The sequence below is a fragment of the Larus michahellis genome, chromosome 1 (assembly GCF_964199755.1).
Source record: "Larus michahellis chromosome 1, bLarMic1.1, whole genome shotgun sequence".
NCBI lineage: Eukaryota > Metazoa > Chordata > Aves > Charadriiformes > Laridae > Larus > Larus michahellis.
The window spans coordinates 94,734,084-94,758,852 of record NC_133896.1 but is presented as its reverse complement, the minus strand read 5'-3'; the positions used below and the strand labels follow the sequence as shown (position 1 = coordinate 94,758,852).

Below are 24,769 nucleotides of genomic sequence, written 5' to 3'. Positions count from 1 at the left end.
AGTCAGGCTTTCAACAGGGTGTTAGATGCTTTCCAGGGCAGGGCCATTGCCTGGAATGCAGCAGAGTACTCGGGCCTTGGGCAAGTTTAGACACATGTTGATGCATAAAACACGATGGAGCCTATCACTTGATATCGGCCTCTTCCCGTCAGTCACAGGGTTGGGTAAGCATGTACGCCATGCAAAACAGGAGGTAAGGTAATTACCAAATCCGAGTGATATGGAAATGTTTCTCCTAACTCCCAGTTGACTGTTCCACTATAAAGTGACTCAGTGTTGTAGGGATTTTGAGCAGGGGGCAAGCACCACCATGGCATTATTTTGGAAAAAGAGAGTGATGAGGGGAAATGGGAGGGGAAAAATAAAAGATGCTATCTACAGCAGCCACAATAACGCAACACAGAAGCTATCTGATAGGAGTAACTTCAGTTATCTTCTGCATGTGTTCCTTTTGTAGACTGGATTGTTATTGAGTAGTTCAAAGCGCCGGGCTGGAATCTAGGAGATCTAGATTTTCTTCATGCATTTTCAACTGCTGGTTTGTTGTACGACCCGAAAACTTAACTAATTTTAAAGGGTAAGACAACCCAGAGGTGAAATGAAAAAGGAGCAACATCCGAATACAGACAAGGTGACTTGCACGGCAATGCAGAACTCTGACCGTTTCCTCCCCAGAGCAAGCGGTGTAAGGAATTTGGTGCCCAAGGCAGGCTTCGGGCAAACCAGGCCCTTCTCCCTGGGGGACAAGGAGGTCCTTCCTCACCGCAGACCTCTTTTGACCAGGGGCAAAGTGCACTGCAGCTGCAGGCTATGGGTGGAGGAGAAGACCAAGCAGTCCTGACGGCTATAGTGCCTGGCAATACGTTTGGCCTTGGAGAACACCCGAGGACATGATTGTCCTGGATGCATGAGCTCGAAGGGACTGGTCTTTCTGCTGGAGTGTGCTGGCGTAAGGACAGGTTGAAGGGTAAGGCTGGGTGGTGGAGAGCGGTAGGAAGGGGCTCAGCCTTGGAGGGGCTGTGGGGCTCCGGAGGTGGACACCAGGGAAGCAGGAAGGGGGGCAACAGACAGGTCTTGGAAAGAGGGGCTGTGAGGGAAGCCTGTGAGCCGAGATGAGCTGCAGGGAGACGTTCAAAGGGTGACATCGGGCCTCGAAGGGGCGAGCAGCGGGTCCGGGCACAGGTACCCCTTCCGCGTATGGCTGCGGCAAGGGCTGGCCGGGAGATGCCGGGTCCGACGGGCGGGCAGCGCCGGGAGGCTCGGGAGCCGGGGTCTGGGTTCCCGGTGGGAGCCCAGGGAGGGAGAGAGGCAGGGATAGAGGGAAGGCTGGCCCGGGGGCGGTGGCTCCGGCGGGGGAGGGACGGAGCTGCGGGGCGGTGCCGGGCACAGGAAGCGGAAAGCGGCGGCAGCAGCAGCGACGGCGGCCGCCGCCGGGGGAAGGCGGCGGGGTGCGGCGGGTCGGTGCCGGGAGCGGCATGGGGCGGCCGCGGCAGGGAGGTGAGTCCGTCCGTCTGTCGGTCTGTTTGCCTGTCTGTCCGTCCGTGTGCGGGGGGCGGCGGCGCTGCCCTCCACCACGCCCTCCCGCCGGCGGGACCCCGCCGCTCTGCCCCGGGGTGCCCGGGAGCAGCGATGGGGCAGCCCCCTCCGCTCCCGAGCCCGGCGGCAGAGGTCCGTCCGCCGGCCGGGGAGCGGGGGACTGAGAGCCCGGCTGGGCTCCGGCGGTGCCGGCTGCCGGGGGGGAGCCCGCTGCCTCTCCGCACCCCCTGCCCGGCGCTTTCCGGGGCGGCTGCCTTGGGGGCCGGTTGCCGTAGCTGGGCGGAGGGGGAAGGCGGGCGGGGGCGGCCGCCGGGCCTCCCTCCTGCCGTCCCGGGGCTCTGCCGGGCAGCCTCGGCGCTGCCCTCCCCCGCGGGGAGGCTGCCGGGGCGGCGGGTCCCGGCTACGATGCCGCGGGCGGGAGAGATCTCCGCTCCCCGGGGTAAAAACCCTTAAACGCCGTCGGGGGACGTGGGTGTAGCCCCGGGGCGGGGGGGGGGGGGGGGGGCGGCAGCTCCTCTGGCCAGCCTGGCCTTTGGAGGAACCCCCAAAGGGTTCGTGCGCCAGCACGGGTGAGTCCGCGCCGGTGCGATGGCTCTGCTGGTGCCTCGCCTCTCCAGGCCGTGTGGAAGAAGCTGCTTTATGCCCGGGCTCACCCCGCCGGGCAGCACCGGGGTCACTGCCAGGGAGAGGGAGAGAGGACAAGGGTGGCGCTTCTCGGCCGGGAAGCGGGCTTGGTCGCTGAAGCGATGCCTGAAGCCCCGGGCTCGCAGGACTGAACGGTTCTTTCCGTTCAGCAAGTTACGGCGTGGGGAAGGAAGGTCCATCTCGCACGGCCGGAGATAAATCTGCTCCAGCCACAGGCAGGGAGAGGGGGGTCTCCTCCTGCGCCTTGGCAGTGCTGGCCCGGGATGGGATGGGTACCTGCACGCTGCTGAGGGCGCCCAACAGAGGGCAAAGCTATTGCGTTAGCTCTTCAGCGTCAGTCGTGGCACGCTTTGGAGAGCCGCTGTGAAGCGATATTGCTTTCTTATTTAGAAGACCATCAAGGTTGTAAACTGACTCTCTCATGACAAGAGAACGCCTTGACTGTAGGGTCTCTGGAAGCATAAATGACTTGTCGGCAGGGTTTTGGTCAGGGGAGGCAGACTTAGCAATTCTGCGACTGTTTGAAGCGGTGGATTTTTTTGGCACCGAGTTTGTCAATGATGACTTGCCCACAAGATCTTTGCAGCTATAAAGAGTTAAGAAATTAAGTCATACTGGCTGGAAGAGCAAATTAGGATGTTGTGGAGTATATTCTGTGAGCCTATCACCAGGGCATCCTGACTTTGAGGAGAAGAGAGCTTCAGCAATGCTTTGCCATCTTTGAAAAGCTTCATTTTGACATGCTTGGCTCTTTTCCCCCTCTGGGGCTTGGCTGTATAGCTTGCCACAACTATGGGGCCAGTGTCAGCTCTGTGATCATTTCACATGTTAATTTTGAAAAAAAAAAAAAAACGGTGAAGAGAGTCTGACAGAAAGCCTCCCTTAGGAATGCTTCCTATGAGCTGAAATTTTTGGAAGGATTACAGCCTGTGTCGGAACCACCCAGGCAAGTAGCCAGCTGCCCACGGTCACTGGCCAGCAGCTCCCTGTGGCTGCTGCTTGCCCTCTGGTTTTGGTTAGTCATGGCAGTGTTCTTGGTGGCCCTTGTCTTATGGATATGTGCACCTAGGGAGGGCTTATATCCTTGGGAAACCAGGATACGGTACTAGGAAAATGTTACCAAGATGACTGCCATTGTCCTAGCAAAGCTGCATGTCATATTGTGGTAGCCTGCCCTCCTTCCGACCCTATCTCTGACAACCAAAGTGAAGAATGGTTCCAGAAACATGGCTGTGCGCTGCTACAGGGCGCGTTGTGCTGCGCAGGGACCTGAGAGGCAGACCCGAGTGGAGAATTGTGATGTCCAGTTCTGCTGGTAGGAAACAGCAAGTGTCATCTTGCTCCATATCTGGTACCGTCACTGGGGAATTTGGTGGAAGGAGGAGATGAACCCTTGTGAAAACTATCTTAGGACTTCTTTTAATTTCTCATTAGCTTTTACTGCAGAATTCTCTGATTTGGGTCAAATTGAAAAACAGTGGTCTTTAGGGGTCAACACCCTTGCCCTTTCTCCTTGCGAGGTCAGAACGTCATTGCCTTTTTATAGGCTTGAGCAGGAGCAGGGAGGTAGAGGGAGACTGTAGAGTCCGACTGTGTTGTGTACTGGGGATTTGATCAGGGTCTGTAGACTTCTTTTTAATTTTAAGTTCAAATAGAAAATGCAGGAAGACACGCAGTATCCTAAAGGAGGGGATACACTTTCAGCAGAGAAGCCTTTTGTAGTTTATAGCCTTTAATACTATCTCAGTGTCTAGGTGCTATGGTGAGAAGTAAACTTTGAAAATAAGGTACAGGTGCTGCCTGCGTGGATAGGCAGAGCCTGAAGAGTCTTGCACGAGCCTTTCCCCTCTTCGTTTCAGTAAGGCCGTAGGGCTGTAAATGTCAGTATGGAAACCTACGTTCCTGTGCACAGTCCCAGCTGCTCCAGTATCGTGAGGTCACAATACCTTCTGCCACGTTGCCTGGCTCTGGTGGACTTGAAGGTCTAGCAACTCCGGAGAGACATACGAGCGAGGAAGCGCAAGCTTTCACCAGTCTGACAGGATGGCAGCTGAGGTATAATTTGCATGATAGACTTGAAAGCTGGCTGTGCTTCAAAAAGTTGGACAGTGCAGCTTCTTGGAGTGGGCAAAGGGCATCCTCCAAGGAGGTGCTTCACTGTTCGGTCCCACGCGGAGGACTTTCCAACTTCCAGCTGTGCGTCAGGGAGGCAGGAGGCTGGGGCTTATGACTTGGAAACACCGCTTGGTTGGGCGGTGGTTTTGGCCAGACATTTCTGTTGTCAATTGAAACAGCCTCGCAATGTTTTCAGGCCTGTGTTGTTGCATGTTCTGATTAAATGTGCAGGTGGATTGCTTCAATAAACCGAGTGACTTTTCTTTTTGAAATGTCCATGTCATGGACTGATGGTTTTCAGCCTAGGGGCTGGGAATTCCTGAGGGAATTTCGAAGAAGCCTCTGAGAAGCGAAAGAAAAGAGAACCTATTGCTAGAGGGCTTGAATTTGCTGACTACTAAACATTTTTTTAGGATGAGGGGCCTGCAAATCAAGAGCCACTGCTGTAGAGTAAAAGTCCTGGTTTATATATATATATTTAAGGCAAAAATGAACTGTATTTAGTAACATGCAAAAATAAATAGAAGGCTTTTGGAAAAGCCTTCTTTCCCAAAGATTGTTGGCTGTTAAAATGGAAAGCGTTGGCTCTGCGAGTAGATCAGCTTGGGTGAGCTTCTGTGCTTACAGATCAAATTGCTGGGTTGGGGCCATCTCAGGAAATTCAAAAGCAAAAGGTTCCTGTGGCATTGCTCATAGGTCTTGCCTATATATGCAGTTGAACACGGCATGTTACGCAACTTCTCGTTTTTCTGAGGTGAATAATAGGAATATGCTGCAGCCATACCGTGCAGCCGAGTTAATGCCAGAGTTGGAAGGCTTCCTCGCTGCTTAGCCGTCTTTTAATTAGTTTTACTCTTGAACCCTAACGGTGTCCCATAGCTTAGCTCTTGGGGTTCTGCGTGTTTAATTTGCAAAGCTCTTCGTTTCACTAAGCGGAGAAAAAAGGATTTCACAGCGCGATAGCTCGTGGGCACCCGTTACCCTGTAGACAGCTGGTGCTGTTTAACAAGGGAGGCCGACAGTGTACGGAGCCGAGTGTGCGCACATCCTTGCGGACACTTGTGGCCGCTTGTGCTCCAGATGGCACTGCCAAATATACGTAACTTCATGAACTGACTGGTAAATCAACTCTAATTGATGGCAAGATTTAAACGGAGTAAGGTTGGAACTGTACAGACAAGGATTTCAAAGCTGAGCTGCTTTGGAGTTATTTGCCTCAACTTCACAGGGGAAAATCCATCGGGAAAGCATGGGATGTAAAAGAGCGCTCTTGTTTGCGTCTGCCCTCTTTGATTTAAAGATGTAACTTGCTCTTTTAAATTTCCCTTGGGCTGGGAGCCAAACTGCGCTCCCTTGAAGACGATCACAAAGCGAACTTCATTGGAGATGGGATTGGGCTCCCAGCATGGAAAATAGCAATTCAAAAGGACTCTTTTTGGAGATTTATGAGCATATGAAAAGAGGGAGTTACAATGAGTTGTGTAGCTGCGTAGAAACTGTAATTACAGTGATGTCTGTGGTATTGAGGAGTAACTAAATTTCTCCACTGTCGTGCAAGATGCAGCCATCCTTGCCAGAATAGGGTCCCAAAATTTCCTCTGGGGAGTCCTTGGCGTTGTTTCCCATCTAGTACTTCGCATCCTTCTGTCGTTGGTGAGTAAGGGAAAGGCAAAGTGAGAGGGCCGGCCCTAGTGGGAGCAAAGTGCTTGGTGTGTGCAGACACACAATTGCCGTGGTTGGAGCGGAGGAGGCATTCCCATCTCCCCTCTAGCTGTTCGCTTGCGCTGCTGTTCACCCTGGTGTTGGTTTTGCTGCTTGGGGCTGTGCTGTGAACTAGGTTGCGGAAAGGATCCGAGACAAAAGCGTGGCAAGGGGGAGAAAAGGAGGTTTTTTGTTGTTTTGTTTTCCAGCGGTGCTGTTTGCTCGCTGAGAATTGTGTTGACACAACCGAGAGTGGTGAACCATGGTGTGGAGGTGGAAGCTACTTACACCGGCTTTCTTGTCAATGCCAAAATACAGTGCAGCTGTACGCTCAGGCTGGAGGAGCTTGCGTTCACACAGGGCCAGAAGCTCTGCAAACAGACCATGCCTTCGGTGGCATCCTGCAAGATGTAATGATCTATTGTGAAGCCGTTTCAATTGGCTAAATTGGGCTCTCAATTCACACTTGTTTGTGGAGGGATGGGGCTGCTCCTTTATGTGGCACAGTTAGAATCATAGAATGGTTTGGGTTGGAAGGTCATCTAGTCCAACCTTCCCTGCAGTGGGCAGGAACATCTTCAACTAGATTAGGTTGCTCAGAGCCCCGTCCAACTTGACCTTGAATGTGTCCAGGGATGGGGCATCTACCACCTCTCTGGGCAACCTGGTCCAGTATTTCATCATCCTCGTTGTAAAAAAATTTCTTCCTTATATCTAGCCTAAGTCTACCCTCTTTTAGTTTAAAGCCATTACCCCTTGCCCTGTCGCAACAGGCCGTGCTAAAAAGTCCCTCCTCATCTTTCCTGTAGGCCCCCTTTAAGTACTGAAAGGCTGCAATAAGATCTCTCCAGAGGCTTCTCTTCTCCAGGCCAAACAACCCCAAACTAAGATGTCCTTGCCCAGAGGGGTAGGGTAAGAATCATCGTTAATCGTGATTTAGTAGTGGAGGTATTTGAAGACTGCGCTTAGCACAATCATATCCAAACTATGTAGGATACATGTACAGCTTGTCTTCTCTACCTTTGCTCAGGCTCTAGTGGTGGGCGCTGTTGGAGTGGTGGCTAAACCAGGGTTGGCTTCTGTCTATGCTGGTGAAAGCTCCAACCCAGACATGTAGTTTAGCATATTAGTTGTCTTTTGGTCCCCTCCCTACTTCTTCCCCAGTGGTTCCAGAAGCTTTTCTGGGCTAAGGCTGGTGCCCTTCTTTTGTAAAATAGACCAGGAGGCAGGTAACCTGCTTGGCTTGGCTATGAGGAGTGTGTTTGGACTGTCCTCCTCCCTCCTTTGTTTCTTCTTTTCATTCTGCTTAGGCTATCCTTTGTTGGGCAAATCTAGGAAGCTTTGTGGACTGTCAGCCTCAGTTGGGCACCAGACAAAGTGGTCTTCTGCTTTTTCCAGATGAAGTTTGGCAGATGTATTTTATTCCTGGCAGTCCTTGTCAGGAAGATCTATTTAGCCACCATTGTGTCCTGCAGCTGGGGCCAGGAGGTGGTGTTGAGTCCCCAGGTTCATCGTATTGCTTTTGACAACAATCCAGGAGGCTTAACATTTTTTGGGGCCCTTCTTGTTGACTTTTCACAGAGCTGTGTCAAAACCGTTGCTCTTGTTTACACAGAAAACGAAAGTTGGCATGATCCAGCCTGCCCCGATGTTCCTGTGTTAGTCTTCCCATGAGTCTGCTTTCTGTGCGTGGTGGCCAGCGCTGCCTTGCTTCACCCACCATCAGATGGGCACCGCTCGCTCCCGATTCCTGTCTGGGCAGCCTGTGCGTTTCCACAGCAGCTTCTACCTGCTGAAATGTTCTCCGGCATCTCCAGGGAAGGGTGACCCTGTGCTGCTGGGGATGAGAGAGGGCGAAAGAGGGGCTCTGTTCCCAGTCCCTGTCTCAGCTCCGATTCTTCTGTCTGGGAGTTGGGGGGGGAAAAATTCTGTGGTGAGAGGAGAAGGCTGGGAGTTGATAGTTTCCTAGAAGCTGAGGAAAAATGCGTAACCCTTACTGATGGATGCCGAAAGCTCTCCTTGCTTTCCCTGTTCCTGTAGCGTGGTGGTGTGTATTTGTGAAGACAGTGGTTGTTCTCAAAGTGACTCTAGTAACATCACAAATAGTCAGTGGTTTAAGCCTATAGTACCTTTTGTACAACTGGGGGTGTTTTGGTTTTGTAATGCCTAATGTTTACAAAGTCCTGTGTAGCCATCTCCTCTACTGGTATCGTAGTGCTTTTTGAAGGCGGGGGGGTGACGGCCTCCCCTCCGTTTGTTGGGTAAGGACAGACACGGAGGAAGGATTTCTCCAAGGTTGCCTAGGACAGAGGTAAAAATCAGGTTTAATGAGTCCTAGTCTATTGCTGGAGCCATAAGCTACAGGCTGTGTGCAAGCCGAGGGAGTTAACAAGCGTTAACATCATGTGTCCCAGGCTGGGGGATTTTTATTCCTGCTACAGTAATGATGCCATTTTCCAGACTGTGCCGTGCCTTGGCTTTATGTCTTGCTGTGTTTAAATTCATCCTTGTTCCTTCCCTCCCAACCCGGGTCTTATGTTCCCATCCTTATTTGTCCTTCCTAGATTCTCTGCTGCCTTTAAGGAGCTTCCTCGAGGCATGATATGCCCGTAGAAGCCTGGGAATTCATGTACACAGAAGGTCCCCCCCCGCCGCCTTCTTTCCAAAAGCCCTGGCATGCCCAAGTGTTGTGCAAATACCTGCAGCTCCCGATGCAGCGGGAATGCTGCTTCACGTCGTTGCAGATCGCACCACCAGCCAAGGAACCCTGTGGGGAAGAGGCTTCATTCTTTGGCACGGCTTGTGTGTGGTAGAGCTCTCTGCTCGCTTACGAGCTTTTCTGGAGGTGTTAGTGGAGGAAACTTATGGCTGGAAAGAATAGTTGGCCAAGTATAAAGCCCAACTTCTGTTGTTGTCCCTCTGTGTTTGGGGAGGGAGAGGGCGGAAAGCAGTGGTTTATTGCTAACAGCTTTGAAAACCGCTGTGAGCAGAGAACAGCGGAGGGATCGAATGTAATTTTAAAGCGGTCTTTTGCCCGCTCTGAAAGTACAGCATGGCTGTAGCCCTCAGTTCCACCAGTGTTGGCTGGAGGCAGCGATCACCTGGGCAGGAGGCACGTGAGAGTGCTCCTTCGTGCCAAATGCTGGGCTCTGACAAGGTACCTCTGTCCATAGCTGCAACCTCTCCGTCTGCACCTCTTTGCCATCTGCATGCATTTTTCCCAAACCGGTGACTAACTCCCCTCCTTTCCGTTTCTCTTCTCACCTAATGCAGGATATGGGTTTGGAAAGCGGGTTGGCATCTACCCTTCTTCCCCACAGGGTTCAAGGGCTTTTTGACCTGTCACTGTTGGGAATTGTTCTGGTGTCGCCCTGCTCCTGTTCCAAAAACCATGACCCTCTTCTGCCCTTTACGGATGGGACTTCAGCTTCTGTTCCAAATGGAAGTACGTTGTAAGAAATGTTGGCCCATATAAGCTAGATGTGATCTCTAATCAGCTCTCCGCGGTGTTATTAGTATGTGTATATATAGATATGATTTTTAATAAAATTCAATTCTTCAAGGCCCAAATTAGCTTCTGGAGGCAAAGGTTACAGAGAAGGGGAGGTGCTTGTAGTGCCATTGATTGTGTAGTAACTAATGCTTGTAAAACGGGCACACCTTGCAGTTGTGAGAGCAAAGAAGGTTCAGACACGGTGGTCTGATCCTCTCCTGCGTGTCTCCTAGGAAAGTCACCTATATAGTCATCCTATATACAGGCTATAACGCTGGCGTTCTGAATCTGGGGGTATTTGGGCTGTGTGTTTCACAGGTGAAGAGATGGGTGTGTGGAAGTCAAACCCAGTACTTTTTCCTGGGGGTGAACTGCTGTATCTGGGCTGCTGAGCCTTCTCCAAGTCACTGTCTTTTCCAAGTGACTTTCACTGTTTCTTCTGGATTTTTAGATGAATGGGCTAGACTTTAAATAAGCTGATAACATATCTCTATTTTGCAAAGGTCTACAAATGCATACATTTCTCTAGACTGGAGAGATATTGGCCAGGACAAGCTTGCAGATTGGGCACAGTGTGATGAGTGGTGATGTGTGACCAGGGTGAAGGAATTGCCGCAGTCAGAATGCTGTTCTGCTTTGCTTAAGAGTGCACTTCCATGCCCATTTTTCTTTCCTTAGGTCGATCGTGAGGAGCCAAGCACCCTCCCTTCCCGCCCCTCCGATCAGATTCCTTGTAAATGAAGCTCACCTGCTCCCCGAGGGCCAGACCTCACTGATGACTGGGAAGCAAAGAGTACCCAGGAAAGCACTTTTACCACGGACTCCACCTCAGGAGCACCAGGAACTCGTCTTCTAAGTAAAATCTGTGCCCCTTCTGTGCAGACCCAATGTCTGCTGCAATGGATACAGAATCGACGTATTCGGGATACTCCCACTACTCAGGTCACTCCAAAAAAGCCCACAGACAAGGGTAAGGAAATGTTTATTTTTAATTACTTGCTGCTCTAAGCTAGTACCATGGCCCGTGGGGAAAAAACCTGTAAGCTAGGATGAAATCAGTGGGGCCACAACTCTGGAGGGAGATACATGCGGAAAGTCCTCACGAGGAACCCAGTGAGGAGACTGGAAGTAATAATGCTGCAAATTTGATCATATTCAACCTGTTGGATGCGCTCTGAGGTCATGTATGGCCAGAAAGATTGAGAAAAGCACCAGCAGAAGGAAACAGTCACTTAACTCCACTCTTAAAGTTCGAGGGATGAGTAGAGTCTCTGGGAAGAAGGTGTGTCAGACTTCATAAACTGATAATTGCCACTTGTTTCCTCTTCTGATGCCATTTCTTTATTGTATAACAATAAGGCTTCCTATCTCTTGCCACCATCCTCCTGGCTACTCTTGCTAGTGTGTTGGGGTTTTTTGATAGAATTTGAGTGGTACTTGAGTCCACAACAAGTCCTATATCAGCATTGATTGGATTAGAAGTCAGGCTTTTCTGAACTTCAGTAGCAGGTCCTCTCTGTTGTGGTAGTTCAGCAGCCTCAAAAAACATCTTGCTCTAAAACTTCTGATTACTTGAAAACATTATCCTTTTTTTTTTTTTCCCCCCCTCCATCATCGTTAGTTTTACATGCAAAATGTTTGCCGCTTACAGTCTTTGCAACTGAGAAATGAGTTGATCCAAAATAACTTTGCATTTCAGAAGCGATTATCTTGTGTGGTTGGAAAAATAATTCTTCCATGAAATTAAGTCTTTTTGCTCGCAGTCCAGTTATTGAGTAAAACATCTCTTGTTTGCCTTTTCTCCCTTCTTTAACACCCCCACCCCCAATATGGATTGCCCTTTGAAGTTTAGAATGCCATGTGGAAAAATGCCTTCAAAGTTCCCAAAGCAACATTCAAAATCCTAGAGCCTCTTACTGTGACCAGGGAAAAGTCTCATCCTGTGAAACCTTTTGGGCTTTGGTAATTCCAAGAGAGATGGAACAGAGAGAGCGGATCTGGAACATTGGATGCTCCTGAGCTTTAAGCTGGTCCCTGAGCACAGTGAGGGTCTCCGGCGCAAAGGCTGCTTTCGTATCCGGGTAGGAAGGGGGAGGAAAATCTTGGTGAGCAGGTTGATGGCGCCTAACTCATCTTGAGACATTCTCAGACAAGAAGCAATGAGGTCTAAAAGGGTACTCTGGAAGTAAGCATTACCCTGGTACCCTTGATGTTCTTGCTGCCTTTATAAGAGGTTAACTGCAGGTTATGAACCAGTCGAAATAAACTTCACCAGTTGTCCTACAGTGTTGAAGTCCTAGTTGTTAAGGCTACTTTGCAGGAACTAAAGCCGTCTTGATCAATTTTAACTGTACATCTCCCTGTGAGATGCTGTATTGCAGGTAGAGAGCTGTGTAGACCAATTAATCCCAAATGGAGTTACCAGTTGTTGGGAGAACGTGAGCTTCCTTTTGAAGCGCAGCACTGGCAGAAGCTGTTTCAAGAGAAGATGAGGTGGTGGGGATATACCCCCATCCCATTTGCTCCCCTCTCCAATCACTGAGAGGGCAGACTGTCTCAGCCACCAGGCTGTAGGCAGCTCTGGGCAAGGTCCCTTTCTAGCTCTTGCAAAGCTTGTTTTGTCATAGATTGGGTAAATATTGATCAAGAGAAGGGCAAGCATGACTACAACCTAATGCTTAGGGCACCTGCCGCAGCTTGAGGTGTAGCAGATTCCAGGCCCTGCGCCAGAAACTACCTGGTAATGTTGTTCTCTTCTTGCTCTGTTTGGAAAAGGAGTCGGGACAGGCACAAATCGCCGCGAAGCAAAGACGGCAGTCGGTCTGAGAAGTCTGTCACTATCCAGACACCTCCTGCAGAGCCGCTGCTTGGGAACGATGCCTCTCGGGCGGAGGAGGGCCAGGTAAGGAGGGAGGGAAAGCTAACACGGAGTGTGGTTTATGGAACAGAGCATATGACGTACTGGCACACGAATAGAAAATAGTGTTGGTCACGTGCTGTTAATAAAGAATCACGATTTACGGGCACCCTTTATTCATGCATAAAGTCAAGGTCTCAATCAACTTTGTCTTTTTCTGAGAGCGTTATTTCTGACAGCACCAGTGCTGATGTGACAACTCTTGGGGCACTAATTTGTCCCTGTCTCCAAAGCATCATCTGCCAAGCTCTATAGAATCATCTTGTTTCTGTCATCCTGCTATGCATTATTCAGGTCAGCCCTTTCACCTGTATGTTTTTAAGCAGGATTTGCTCTGGGTAATCATGGAAAGTACATTAGGACCAGGATCCCAGTAGGGAAAGGAGGCAAGAAATGTAAAAATAATGTGAAATAGCTGGGAAAGGAGGGTGAACTCAGTGAAAGCTAATATATTAACACTGGGTTAAATAAAGAATGCAATAATGCCGGCTTTAGAGTACTCTCTCTGCTCTAGCAGTTGATGTGAAGGTGCACATTCATTTTCAAAGAATGGCTGATGCTGCAAGATGGAAAGCAGGATGTTTTGGTGCCTCCTGGCTTGGATTTGGGGTGTGTTAATCCTTGGCTGTGGGGCTCCACCTCTGCCCATTCAAAAAAAAAATAAAAATATATGCCCAGTTTCCACCCGAATTGTGTGTGGTGGTACTTCTAACAGTATTCATGTAGCTACAAGGTGGGCTCACTTCAGGTATTGCCATTTGGTATTTTGTATTCAGATGCTTGTTTTCATGAATCCCAGATATTACTTTGAATAGATCTAAAGGTGCTGGTGAATTCTTTAGCCCTTATTTTCATGCAGACCTCCTCGATGTGAATTAAAGTCAAAGCAAAATAAGCTGATGCATGAGCAAGACTTTTCTTCTAGGGAACAGGGTGTCCTGAGTTGGGTCCAACAACTTTGTGCCACTGGAGATTTAGATTCTTGGTTCCATGTAACTGCATGACTTTTTGCTTTTGCCACCTAAAGTGGGAAAAGCTGTTATAAAGGATAGACTGGGACTAGGGTTGCCTGTTATCTTCTGGGCTGTAGCCTTAAGCTGCTCTGGTGTTTCTGTGCCTTCTCTTTTCTGCACACTTTCTCAGTCTGTCAAATGAAGGAAACTATGCAGAGCTATTTCATACATATACATAAAATAGTTGAAATGCTTAGATTGCTTTACTGGAGACACTGGCAAAGAGGGAAGCGTGACAAGATTATACTGCCTTTCAGGACATACTACAGTGCAGATATCTCTTATGGGGCCTCTGTTTTGGTGAGAAGTGACTCAAAAAACCCCTCATATTAATTCAAGATGTTGACTGTTTGTGGTTGGTCTGTCTCAAAACCCTACTGCTCTAGGCACGGGAGGTATTCGTGTCTTGGAGTGCATTAAAAGTTAAATCCCTGCTGTTGTTCAGAGCAGTCGTGCTGCCTCTGTCTGCTCCTTTCCTGAAGGTTCTTGAAGGCTTTCCTCTAACTCTTTTAAATAAGTGAATAAAGGTTTAAAATGACGCCTGTTTCTTTAAAACAAAATGCTTCAGTCGGCATGTGTAGCTGCAGAAGTCTGGAGGAAGGTATCAGTCCTATTAATGACACAGGCTGAAGGCAGGTACACTCAGAAGAATAGGAGGAAGAGAAATGAATGAGCGTTGAAGCTACAAAGGCGTCAGGTGCCAAGCAACAAAGCACATGCATTGCTGCTGTTTGGTGTGTGTTTGTGGGAAGCATCAGGAGTCTTCATGTGCATGAGTCACTCGAGCAGCAGCAGCTGTGAGTCAAATCCGTACATGTCAGTGGAACTCTTTGGCCGTGCCAGCACCAGTAAAGAGCAATTGGAGGCATCGCGGGATGGGAAAACTAGCTTGCAGAAGTCCTCTGATATAAACTAGGGAAGAAATGAGACTTTCAGAAAACATAATGTAATCTGAAGCTTGACTATATGGCGGCTGTATTTCAGGTAAGCTTACTTATGGCTGAGTGGCTTCTGACATTGTCATGGGCTCTTAATACTAGAGCTACTAGGTAGTCTAGGATCCTCTGAATTTAAAGCCCCATACCTGAAAATATTCTCTTAAATCACCTATGGTTTGTTGGTTTAACCAAACTTTTTTTAGAATATGTCAGCTATTAAGGGCAGTGCTACTGTAGAGGAGAATAAAAGAAAACAAAGTGGAGGAACTTACTGGAAGTGCGGTTGCTTCTGTTACGAATGGAAAAATAATGTGTGAACATGTTTTTGATTGTGTAACAACAACAACTGGCTTGAAACACTGAAAGGAAAGTTTCCCTTCCAGGTGCTTCTGTGGTGTACTTGCACCACGGAATTTGTGGGCTGGAAGAGTGCTAGTCCTTGCCCTGCACATGGGAACTGATGATTACTGCAGTTTCCAAGAGTTATGTGATATTACTTGTTAAGTGCGCTGGAAGAGGAACCTCTGGGGTACAGTGAGTGGCATAGCAAGTTGAGCTACCTGCTCTACAGTTACAGGTTTTTAATACCTAACATTTATAGTCACTGGTTTGGACAAGTTGCTATTGTATCAAAACTTTTGTTAATTTTCAGGGTTGATTGTTCAATATATTGAGGGTTTTGCTTTTGCTGTTGTTTTTTTTCTGGGACTTAAGTCTGTTGTAACAATCTTTCCTTCCAGGTTTTCTGTTTTTCTTGCTTGGAAAAATAACCCGATTGTTTCTATATTATTTTTGTTTATCTCTTCCTCCCTCAGGATGACAACTGGGGTGAGACCACGACAGCAATCACAGGCACCTCTGAGCACAGCATTTCCCAGGAGGACATTGCCCGGATCAGTAAGGATCTGGAGGACAGCGTTGGGTTGGACTGCAAACGTTACCTGGGCTTAACAGTGGCAGCTGTGCTTGGACTCCTTGTCTTCCTTACCCCCATCGCCTTCATTCTGTTACCCCAGATCCTGTGGCGGGATGATCTGGAGCCGTGTGGTACTGTCTGTGAGGGACTGTTCATCTCTGTGGCATTTAAACTCCTCATTCTTCTGATTGGGACCTGGGCTCTGTTTTTCCGTCAGCCTAAGGCAGATATACCGAGGGTGTTTGTATTTCGGGCCCTTCTGTTGGTCCTCATATTCCTGTTTGTGTTTTCCTACTGGCTCTTTTATGGTGTTCGCATCTTGGACTCAAAGGACACCAACTACCAAGGAATAGTGCAGTATGCGGTGTCTCTGGTGGATGCTCTGCTCTTCATTCACTACCTGGCCATTGTGCTGCTGGAGCTGCGGCAGCTGCAGCCCATGTTCACTGTCAAGGTGGTTCGGTCAACGGACGGAGAGTCGCGATACTACAGTTTGGGGCACTTGAGGTAGGTACAAGTCCTTTGAGTTCAGCAGTGTAGATAAATGTGGCTATGCTGTAGTGTGAAGCATCAAATGCTTTTGTAAATGTGGCGTCGTTGGTTTTTGAATCCTCCCCCAAGGGAGTCCTAGCATCTCTCCAAAGTTACTAAACTGAACTTCTCTTCCCCTCTGCGACTGTGGGAGGGGTGTCCCTGCTTCAGAGGAGTCCTGCGCATTTCTGTAAATGAAAAGAGCTGATGGCACAACTTTAGGCTGGTCATTGGGCTGAAGGAAGAAGTAAGTGGCCCTGTGGGAGAACGCGTTCAGCAACCTAACATGCTGTTGAAAACATCCATTTGTCCTCATTGCCCTGTGCAGCCAAGAGTCGCACGAGGAACCCGATCCCATCGGGTCAGATCGAGCACTGTCGTTTGGATCCTGTATGCGCCTTCCGTGGCCAGTGGAAGTGCTTGTGTTCAGGTGTTTGTGCTCTGAAGCCTTTTACTGTGACAGGCTGTGGCTACCTTGAAGGGCTTAGCCAGGTAGCTACATCGTGGGATCTGAAGGCTGCTTCCAGTGTCCTTGTTTCTGAGATCGGCAGTTTTCTGCGGTTTTGTGTTGGCTTGAGGGAAATAGCGTTTAGTCCTGCTGAAACAGTTGCCTTGACCCAGCCAAAATCTCCCAGCAGTTCAGGCATTCAGGAATAATATTTCTAATGAGTACTGGGGCACGTGTAGGTGCTTCTTTTGGCAGCGCTACGCTGCTCCTGGTTTGCTTTTGTAGCATGATGCTCTTTGCCATAGGTATGGGTTGGTTTGCTGGGTCAGATGGATCTGGTAGTGTTTGGGAGCTGTGCAATGTCTATAGGTATGACACGTACATGCCTGCTTCCACCTTCCTGCTGGGATTAATGCTTCCCTCAGCAAAGGTACAAGAAAGGACAGGTATCTCAGTCTCCTTAGTTCCCATGTCCTGTGAAGCTCTCTAGAAAGCTCTCAGTTCCTGTACCCCGTGAAGCTAGCAGCTGAGCTCTGAAGATGATTCCCCAGACTGTATGTGCACTTAAACATCTGTTCTGCTTATCCTGTCCAGACCCCTATGGCATGCCTATCTATTGCAGATGGAGAGATTAGTGTCTGCTGGTTTAAGTGGATGTAGGAACAGTCTCCTGCAGCCATTAGCTGCTTTGGAATTGCTTTGAAGCAGATTTTAGTGCTTGAAGCTCAAGTCTGGGAGTTGACTCCTGGATGTTGTTTCTGGCTTAGTGGAAGAACTCAAGGCCTTTTGGATGAGATAGATCTGGATTCTGCTATTATTTTCCTTGTCTGTAAAATGTGAAGGAGAGCCCCTTTTCTGTAATGAAAGGGCAGCCATTGACTTGATGAAAGGTCACCTTCAGGGTTTAAAAAAAAAAAACAACTGATCTCTGCTGGTTTTCTTGTGAAACTAATTTATTTTTTAATTTTTTTTAAACTTAAAAATTCCTCTGTGGTACACAACAGATGCAGCATAGCCTTTAAGACTAGGGAGATGGAGACATGACCACCAAAGAGTTCCCCTGTGCCACAGCTTTGCGCCTGGAGGTGTGCTGGGGCAGTTCTCTCCTAAGTGAATTCTGCACAAAAAGTTCAGTACACCTATGTATACGTGTATGTATATACCTATACACCCACGTAGTGCAGGTTTGTTTTGAGACAGTTTGCTGTTTGCTTGGTGGTAGACTGTGGGTTTGGGTTCAGAGAAATGAAGATCCTATGCCTGCCAAAGTCTGCATGCCTGGCTTTAACCATGTAAGTAAACTTGCTATTGGAGGCAAAGAATTTGCTTGAGAATCAAGGCCTAAATATTTAATAGCATATGTGTTAGAAACTGTGTTCTTTCCAGTTCTCTCTTTGCAGCAAGGTTTTGAAGTGCCTTGGGTGATGCGAGGGCAGCAAGGAGTTGTTGTAAAACTTAGGATGAAATCTGAGAAGTATGAAAAATTAATAACTTCTCATTTGTTGGCAAGCTGATTGTAATTTTGTTTGGCATATTGAATCCAAACCGTGCAAGCATGTAGATGCTTCAGTATCTTGTGTTACTGGAGGGGCTTGTCAAGCGTGTCTAATAATGGTGAACCGGTGTTGCGTTTTCCTTAGTTTCTGACAGATGAGTGTAACGTCTATTGACATGTGTTTTGAATCCTGTATGTGTTTCTGTCTTTACTAATGTAAAGGTAGAACTGTGTAGGTTTGATCAGTGGCCAAGTGGTGTCTCCCAACTAAGGGAGAGTTCATTCTCTCTCTCTCTCTCTCTCTCTCTCTCTCTCTCTCTCTCTCTCTCTCTCTCTCTCTCTCTCTCTCTCTCTCTCTCTCCCCCCCACAACCAATGGGGAGAGTTACTTGCATTGTAAATTGTAAGAGCTCCTGGTCTTGACACCGAGCGTGGCCCCAATGTGGTAAGCACTCTAAGAAATTAATGTATCTCCTTCAGCTTCTAAAGATTTAGGATTGCAAGATGTTTATGCAAAACACGAGAAATTTTGGAACTTTTGCACACCTTTGCGGCATAATTTTGCAAAGTTTCCGTAAAGGTCTTGACATGCTTGTCGGTGAATAGTCAGTCAAGGTCACAAGGGGCTGCTCTGGTTGGCGATCTGGCTGAGGCACAGGGCTGGAATGGGAGGTCTGTTGGTGGGAAAATGTGGAGACATGGAAGGACAGTCTGGATTATTCAGGAAGACTGGAGAAGGAGCCTTGTGTGTGTGCTGGAGAGCTGGTTGTAGCTATGTATGGAGTACGCATATACTACTTGTTGCTGCCTCTGGGCTCTCCATTTGCCACCATGCATGCTTGCCTCACTGCAGTACTTTTAACAGGGTCTTATGTTGTGGGCTGCCAGTCGGAAGGAGGAGGCGTGCTTTAACAGGTATAGCAATCTGACTGCCTCCTGAAATCAAAACCTTGCTGCCTCAGTCCAGCTTCTTGTTTTCCTCGTGCTTCCAAATACCTTAAAAGTTTTGCTCCCTGGCTGTCCATGGAGCCTGTCTTCCTGAACGGTCCAGCATGCTCCGGAGAAGCTGGTGGCAAGAAGGCTCTTGAGACATCTCGTCTTGTTCAGTGTTGCTTCTTGGATAGCTCTGGATTTTTCACAGGAAAATTGTTGATAACCTTTTTAATCCAAGGTGGAAGCTTTCAAATTCTAGATCTTTTCTGATGTGGCAGAGGGAGCTGCTATGTAAGTGTGAGGAGAGCAGGCTTTCTGGGAGAGAAGGGAAGAAAACAATAGCCCAGCCACCCTTCTGGAAAACCGTGCTTTTGCCAGGCAGGGTACAGACAGGATTTTCCACCCTCCTTGGCTCCACACACAGCAAAGAAGCTGAAAGTGCTGAGTTAGGTATTCCACTCCACCCCTGAGGGCCCTAGGTCCAGGAGGGTAAGCATATTTGGGAGTAGTTCCCCAAATTCATATTATAATCAACCTATTAATAGGCTGGCTTGGTCCCACCCCCAGCACTTTGGCTGTAACTTTTCTTCTGGGAGGCTTGACTGCCAAAACTAGCGTTCCCTTTGGCATCGGTTCAGGAGCTTGGAGGGGGGAGGTAAAAATTAAATTGGAGTCCCAGTGAATGTGGTGCCAAGTCTCAGCTCGCTGACTGCTCTGCTGCTCCTGGTAGGAAGGGTTGTCATGCAGGGGGAATGCTTTATGGTGGTACGTGTGAGCAAAGAGCAGGGAATAGAGTAGATGCAAGAAAGGTCAAGCCTGGGAAAATGCGAGAGAGGTTGGGTGGGGATGCTGGCGAGACTTTTGAAAGCAACAACAAAGGGAAACAAAGGTGAGGGAGAGCAACAGTAGATAACTTTTCTGTTGGAAGTAAGGTAGTTTTGTGAGCTGAGGCTTGGATTTGCAGCTGAGGCTTTGGTTTGTCCCTGCGGATAGGGACACTGCTGGCACCTGTTCAGTTCCTTCTGGATGGCTCGGAAACTGTGTAGGAAGGATGTTGCTGGAGAAAACCCTCCTCTTCTGTAGTTAGGGTGTTAAACGTATCCCCTTCCTCTTCAGTGAATGCTCTTTCCCCACCCTAGAGCTTTGCTAGTCTAGCCAGCTCAAGAAAATTAATGGCTTCAAACATATCTGGTAATTAGTGATCTTACACGTAGACTGGATGTTGGGTTCTAGTATAGTCTTGGCTTTCTGAGGTTAGAAATGTTTGAGAGTGGGTCTTTCTCCTCCCTTTTGCTCATCCCTGCGGTAGGGATATGAGGAGCTGGGGCCATGATAGTTTGTCATGTGTCAGGCTGTATAAAGTACCGAGGGCTTCAGTCTGATTTTCTGTCCTTACTGGCATGGGCTTTGCCTTTACAAACCAGCTGGTGGGGAATCTAGTGCGGAGGCTTTTGTATGCCTTTGGAATCAGGGTACGGCTTTTGCAGACAGCTGTGAGCTGGTTGATGTTCTCTGTCCATCTAACCAAGAGAAGCTTAGTACTCGGAAATACCAGCTCTGTATTGAAAAAGTCTGTTAGAGCGTTGCCCGTATCTGTGTTACCTGTCTGCGTTTGGGTGGATGTTTGCTGAACTGTGGTTTAAAAATCCAGGAAGGGAGCAACTGCTTCCTCAAAACAGGTACCTGTCTCTGAAGGGCCTGTACCTTCCCTGCAGGAGCTATCAATATCCTATTGGAAATTCTCATGGCTTGTACGTGCTCACAAAACAAAGTAGATGCCTATGTGTTTTGTGGAAGGGGAAGACGTTCAGCCTGTCTCCCAGCTCAACTGGAGGCAGCAGCGTAGCTGTTTCTTAGGTGGTGTGTGAGCCCTTACCTTTAACACAAACCAGAGCCGAAACAGAATTGCATAATTGTGTGGTGGAAGCTGATGCCACTTTAGACCCAGCTGCTTTGGGTTGGCAGTCTCATATCTACTGGACCTGTTGCTTATAAAAGCAGTCTCTAGGCTGTCGGTATTTACTTATCTAATGTGATGAACACTCTCTTGTCTGTGTCCCTCGGTGCCACTGGGGCCATATTCCCTACTGAGGGAGTACATAGAGGGCTAAGGCGTAAGAATAAGTTTTTTTTCATACACCAGCCTGCATTTGTATCCCTCACACATCTGATCTTGCAACAATGAGGTGTTGCTCGAATATGCCTCCCCTTATCAAGGATGAAAATTTTCTACTGAAGAGCACTGGGTCAACATTTGAAGTGTACAGAGCACTCTTGCCTAGAGTTGTGTCAACACTTCTGCCTAAGTTAAGCTGTCCTAACATCTCCCTACCCCCAAAAAAGGAAAGCTTCCACGGCATATAGGCATCTTTGTTTTCTGTTTCTAGTGTGGTGAAATGTATCAGCTTAACCATGGGTTCAAGAAACTGGACCTCTTGCCTGAGGCGAGAGCTGCTGAAATCTTGCTGTCTTCTGGTGAGGGTACTTCAGAAGGTGTGTCTAATTACATTGGTCGTTCCTAGTGTGACTGATCCCATGCACTTGTGGGCTATTTCTGTTTCCGGTCGGGTGGTGAGCAGTGGAACACCAGCATTGGTGCGATGCTGTACCTGCCCAGCTAAACCCTGCTGGAGGCACTCTGGGCTTGTGCCTTCTCCCCTGCGTGCAGTTTGCTTGGTCTGCATTCCCAGGGCCTGCAGGAATTACACTGATCCTCCTTTCTCCTTGGGGTTTCTTCAGCCCTCACCATCTTCCACAGTGATAAACACTGTGATGAAAGAGATTGAGCTGATGAGTTTTTATCTTGTTCTGTAGCAAAACATCTTGTTAACTGTCCTGCTGCCTTGATTACAGGAGCTTCTTAGAACAACATGTTCCATGGACCAACGACTTTGCAGAGCAGTTCTGTCGCCGGAGCCTTGAGCCTGTGTAAAATTAGCCTCATTCCTGAATGCGGTTTTTTTTTTTTCTGTCCTGAAATCTGTACAAGGCATCCTGATGAGCGTTTGTGTGACTGTCCCTCCACCGTCCCCCTGCCTATCACCAAACCTGATGAGCACCAGCATTAAATAGTCTCTCCTCCCAAGAAGTTCTGGGATAGCTGGCTGAATGGGTGTTAATTGCATCTGCAAGTGTGAAGCTCCTGAAGAAGCTGAGCTGTCTGCTCCAGAGCAGCTTCTTTAGCACTAACTGAGAGGTGTCAGACTTGTGACCTCCGAGGCAATGTCCTTCCAGCAGCACTTCACATAACTGGGTGTTTACAACCACCTTTTTGCAACTCATGATCTCCGCAGCTGGGCTGCTTCTCCATGCTCCCATTCCTGAGCTTGCAGAACTCTCTGTCCACAGCTGTGTGGTATGGGCAGTTGAGCATTAACACCCTTCAAACACCCCATTCCATGGAGTAGGGAAGAAAGCTCTGACTTAGGGCTGAACTAATAATGACTTAATGGGAAAAGACTTTTAACTGCATTCTTAGTCACAGGTCATACCTTTCCCCCTCCCGCCTTGTGTCTGCTGCCTCGCCTGCAGGAGGATGGCACTGCAGAGAGCGCTCCACCTGATTGCTCTTGCTGTGAGGGTACCCATGGAATTGCAGAAGGGAATTTTCCAGTAGCCTCGTAAGAAAAGAAAAGAAAAAAAAAAAAAAAAAAAATGTGTGCTGTTGCCTGCTGAGCAGGGTGCAGTCTCCTTTGATGCTCCAGATGAGCTACGGGAGCTGTGCCTTGTTCTGTTTTACGAGGATCTGGCTGATGGCGCATGGGGTGCGTTGTCAGCAGAGACCAGATAGGACATCTTACTCGGGTCAGAGCAACACCTCATTAAGAGGATGTTTGTTTGTGACAGTAGTGAACAGCCAGACTCCAGAAGTGCCAGGTGCGTCTCATTAGAGGGGAGGGGAAAGTCTAGGGTGGACTGTCAGTATCTGACTGCATGCACAACTCATCTGGGAGTTTCTGATGTGGTAAAGCCTGTCTCCAAAGCCTGGGAGGGCCCCGCTTTTCTGAAAGGAGCGTGTTTTCCTAGCCTCTTGCCTTTCTGCATATGCTTTTCTTGATCTTTGATCCCCCCCTTGCGCACACACCACCTCTCCTCTCCTTTTCAGCAGAAGGAGCGTGGAGTTGAGTGTAGTAGACCACAGCCCGGGTACCAGTCGTATTGTGCTCCTGCAGACGCACCAGGCAGCACTGGCGAGTGGTGCAGGGTGATTGTTATACCCTGGAGCGGTCTCACATTTTTGGAATACTTAATACTTTAAAAGTTTACAAGCCTACTTGTAAGTGAAGGGCCTGCTGTCAATTATTAATCCCCCTCGCTAGTATGGTATTACTTGCTCCCAGACGGGAGCTGCGAGGCTTCGTCCTTCTGAAAGAGATGGTGTGGAGGAAGTGCCGTTGGTTTCATCTGCAGGGATTTCCCTTCTTGTTGGTTTGTCTTTCAAAATCAACACTGCCCAGAAGTACAAGAACAGCGTGCACTCCAGCCTACCCTGTACTTAAGGGGTTTGTCATGTAATTCCTTTTCCCCTGCTGTCGGTGCCCTCCAAATCGCCTGCGTGTACCACCCACGGAGACAGATGGTCTCCCTAAGCTGCTGAACAAATTTTGTGGCTGTGAAGATACTTTTATCTTCAAATGCTGCAAAAAAAATTCCACCCCCTCAACCTTTGACATCCGTTTCTTGTGGCGAATGATGAAATACAAATATTCCACAAAGGAGTGAGCTGTGTGCCCTTTGGGGGAAAGGAGGAGGCTCGCTTTTTGTTAAAAGTGCAAGAAACTGTGAATTTACAGTTCTAGTACAGCACAACCAAGTAATGTGTACAAGAAAGCTGGAAGATAATTCCTGAGCCTACCCTGAAGGAATAAGGAGGAGTTAATAGGGAGCTGCGTGGTAGTAAAATAATTTTTTTAGTTTTTTTATTTTTGTTTTCCCCACAAAACTGAGGGCAATATTTTTGGTTATAACTTGATTCCCCCTCCAGCACTCGATCCCCTTAAACAAACCTCTCTGCTTGAACTCCCCTTGAGCAGTTTAGGTCAAGCGGGGACCTCAGCTGACAGTTTGGGGAGAGCTGTTCCCCAGCTGATGGCAAAACAGCCTCCTGGCACAGCAGTGAGCCCCTTCGCTGTGGTATGGAGGCTGCCGACGCCAGCTTGCGCTCCTGAAGGTCCTGGTGGAGGGTCATCTGCATCCTTATTGGGGGATGGATTTTTGATGCCCAGCTCAGAACCGCGGACCGTGCCCGTTGCATCCCCAGCATTGTCTGTAGGGTCCGCTGGGTGCTGGCTTTAAAATGAGGCATCTCTTGCTTGTGTAAAGCCTGCAGGGGTGGAGGAGGGATGCTGTGCAGGGAGGGATGGGCTGTAGTTTGAGAGCTGATACTCCTCTGTGTGCAAGGGTAGCGTCGATGCTGCCTCTTCAAGCCTGTCCATGTACGCTTGCAGGGAAATAATGCTCCAAGGTGTTGTGAGAGGGATCCTAGAAATTGAAGCTGCTGTATTGATGCAAATGGCAAACTTCATTCCAAGTCTGGCTGGGTTAATCCCGTCCCCTGCTGGGGGTCAAGGGGTGGTCCTCTTTCCTGAGAGAGCACCCTACCAGGTTGCCTTTAGAACAAGAGCTCTGAATACTGAGGTTTCACGGCAGCAGCATCTAAATGTGAAGTCCTATTACAGCACTATAGTTTTGCTGCCAGTAGGAACTTCGAACGCTTTCTGCTTTTTCCTTGGAGTTAAAGTTGCATTTCTCAACTTCCACTTAAAACCCCCACCGCACCCTTAGTTACTTCATAACTATTAATGTAACTTGAAGAATTCCTTCTAGAGTCTAAAGGCTCTGGCCTTGTTTGATGCATGGTCAGGCTTTAAATTGTCTTTTGAAAATGTAGACTCTTATAAACTTGCCATACCTGCCAGATCCTGCATTTTTATTTTCTTTTTCTTTTGAGGCTCAGACTAATCAGAGGCATAGCACACGTGTATTTTGGGAAGAAGAAATGCATCGCTGTCACAGATCATGCTACTCCCAGGGACTGGAAGTGGTAATCCAGGGTACCGTGTATTGCTGGCTGCTGCAAGGTGCCCAGG

At 48.6% G+C, this 24,769-nt stretch overlaps 1 protein-coding gene across 3 annotated transcripts in view; it reads left to right on the top strand.

Annotated features, from left to right (window-relative positions):
* Positions 1–1,362: 1,362 nt before the first annotated feature.
* VANGL1 (VANGL planar cell polarity protein 1) overlaps positions 1,363–24,769 on the top strand; it is a 46,514-nt gene continuing 23,107 nt past the window's right edge. The window contains exons 1-4 of one of the 3 annotated variants that reach the window (XM_074594023.1): positions 1,363–1,497; positions 10,169–10,460; positions 12,266–12,392; positions 15,174–15,781. In XM_074594023.1, coding sequence (XP_074450124.1) covers positions 10,378–10,460; positions 12,266–12,392; positions 15,174–15,781 — 818 coding nt within the window. In that variant the 5' untranslated portion in view covers positions 1,363–1,497; positions 10,169–10,377. Of the gene's footprint in view, positions 1,498–9,270; positions 9,443–10,168; positions 10,461–12,265; positions 12,393–14,273; positions 14,405–15,173; positions 15,782–24,769 lie in introns of those variants that run through there. The other 2 variants (XM_074594033.1, XM_074594039.1) reach the window with 2 other exon arrangements.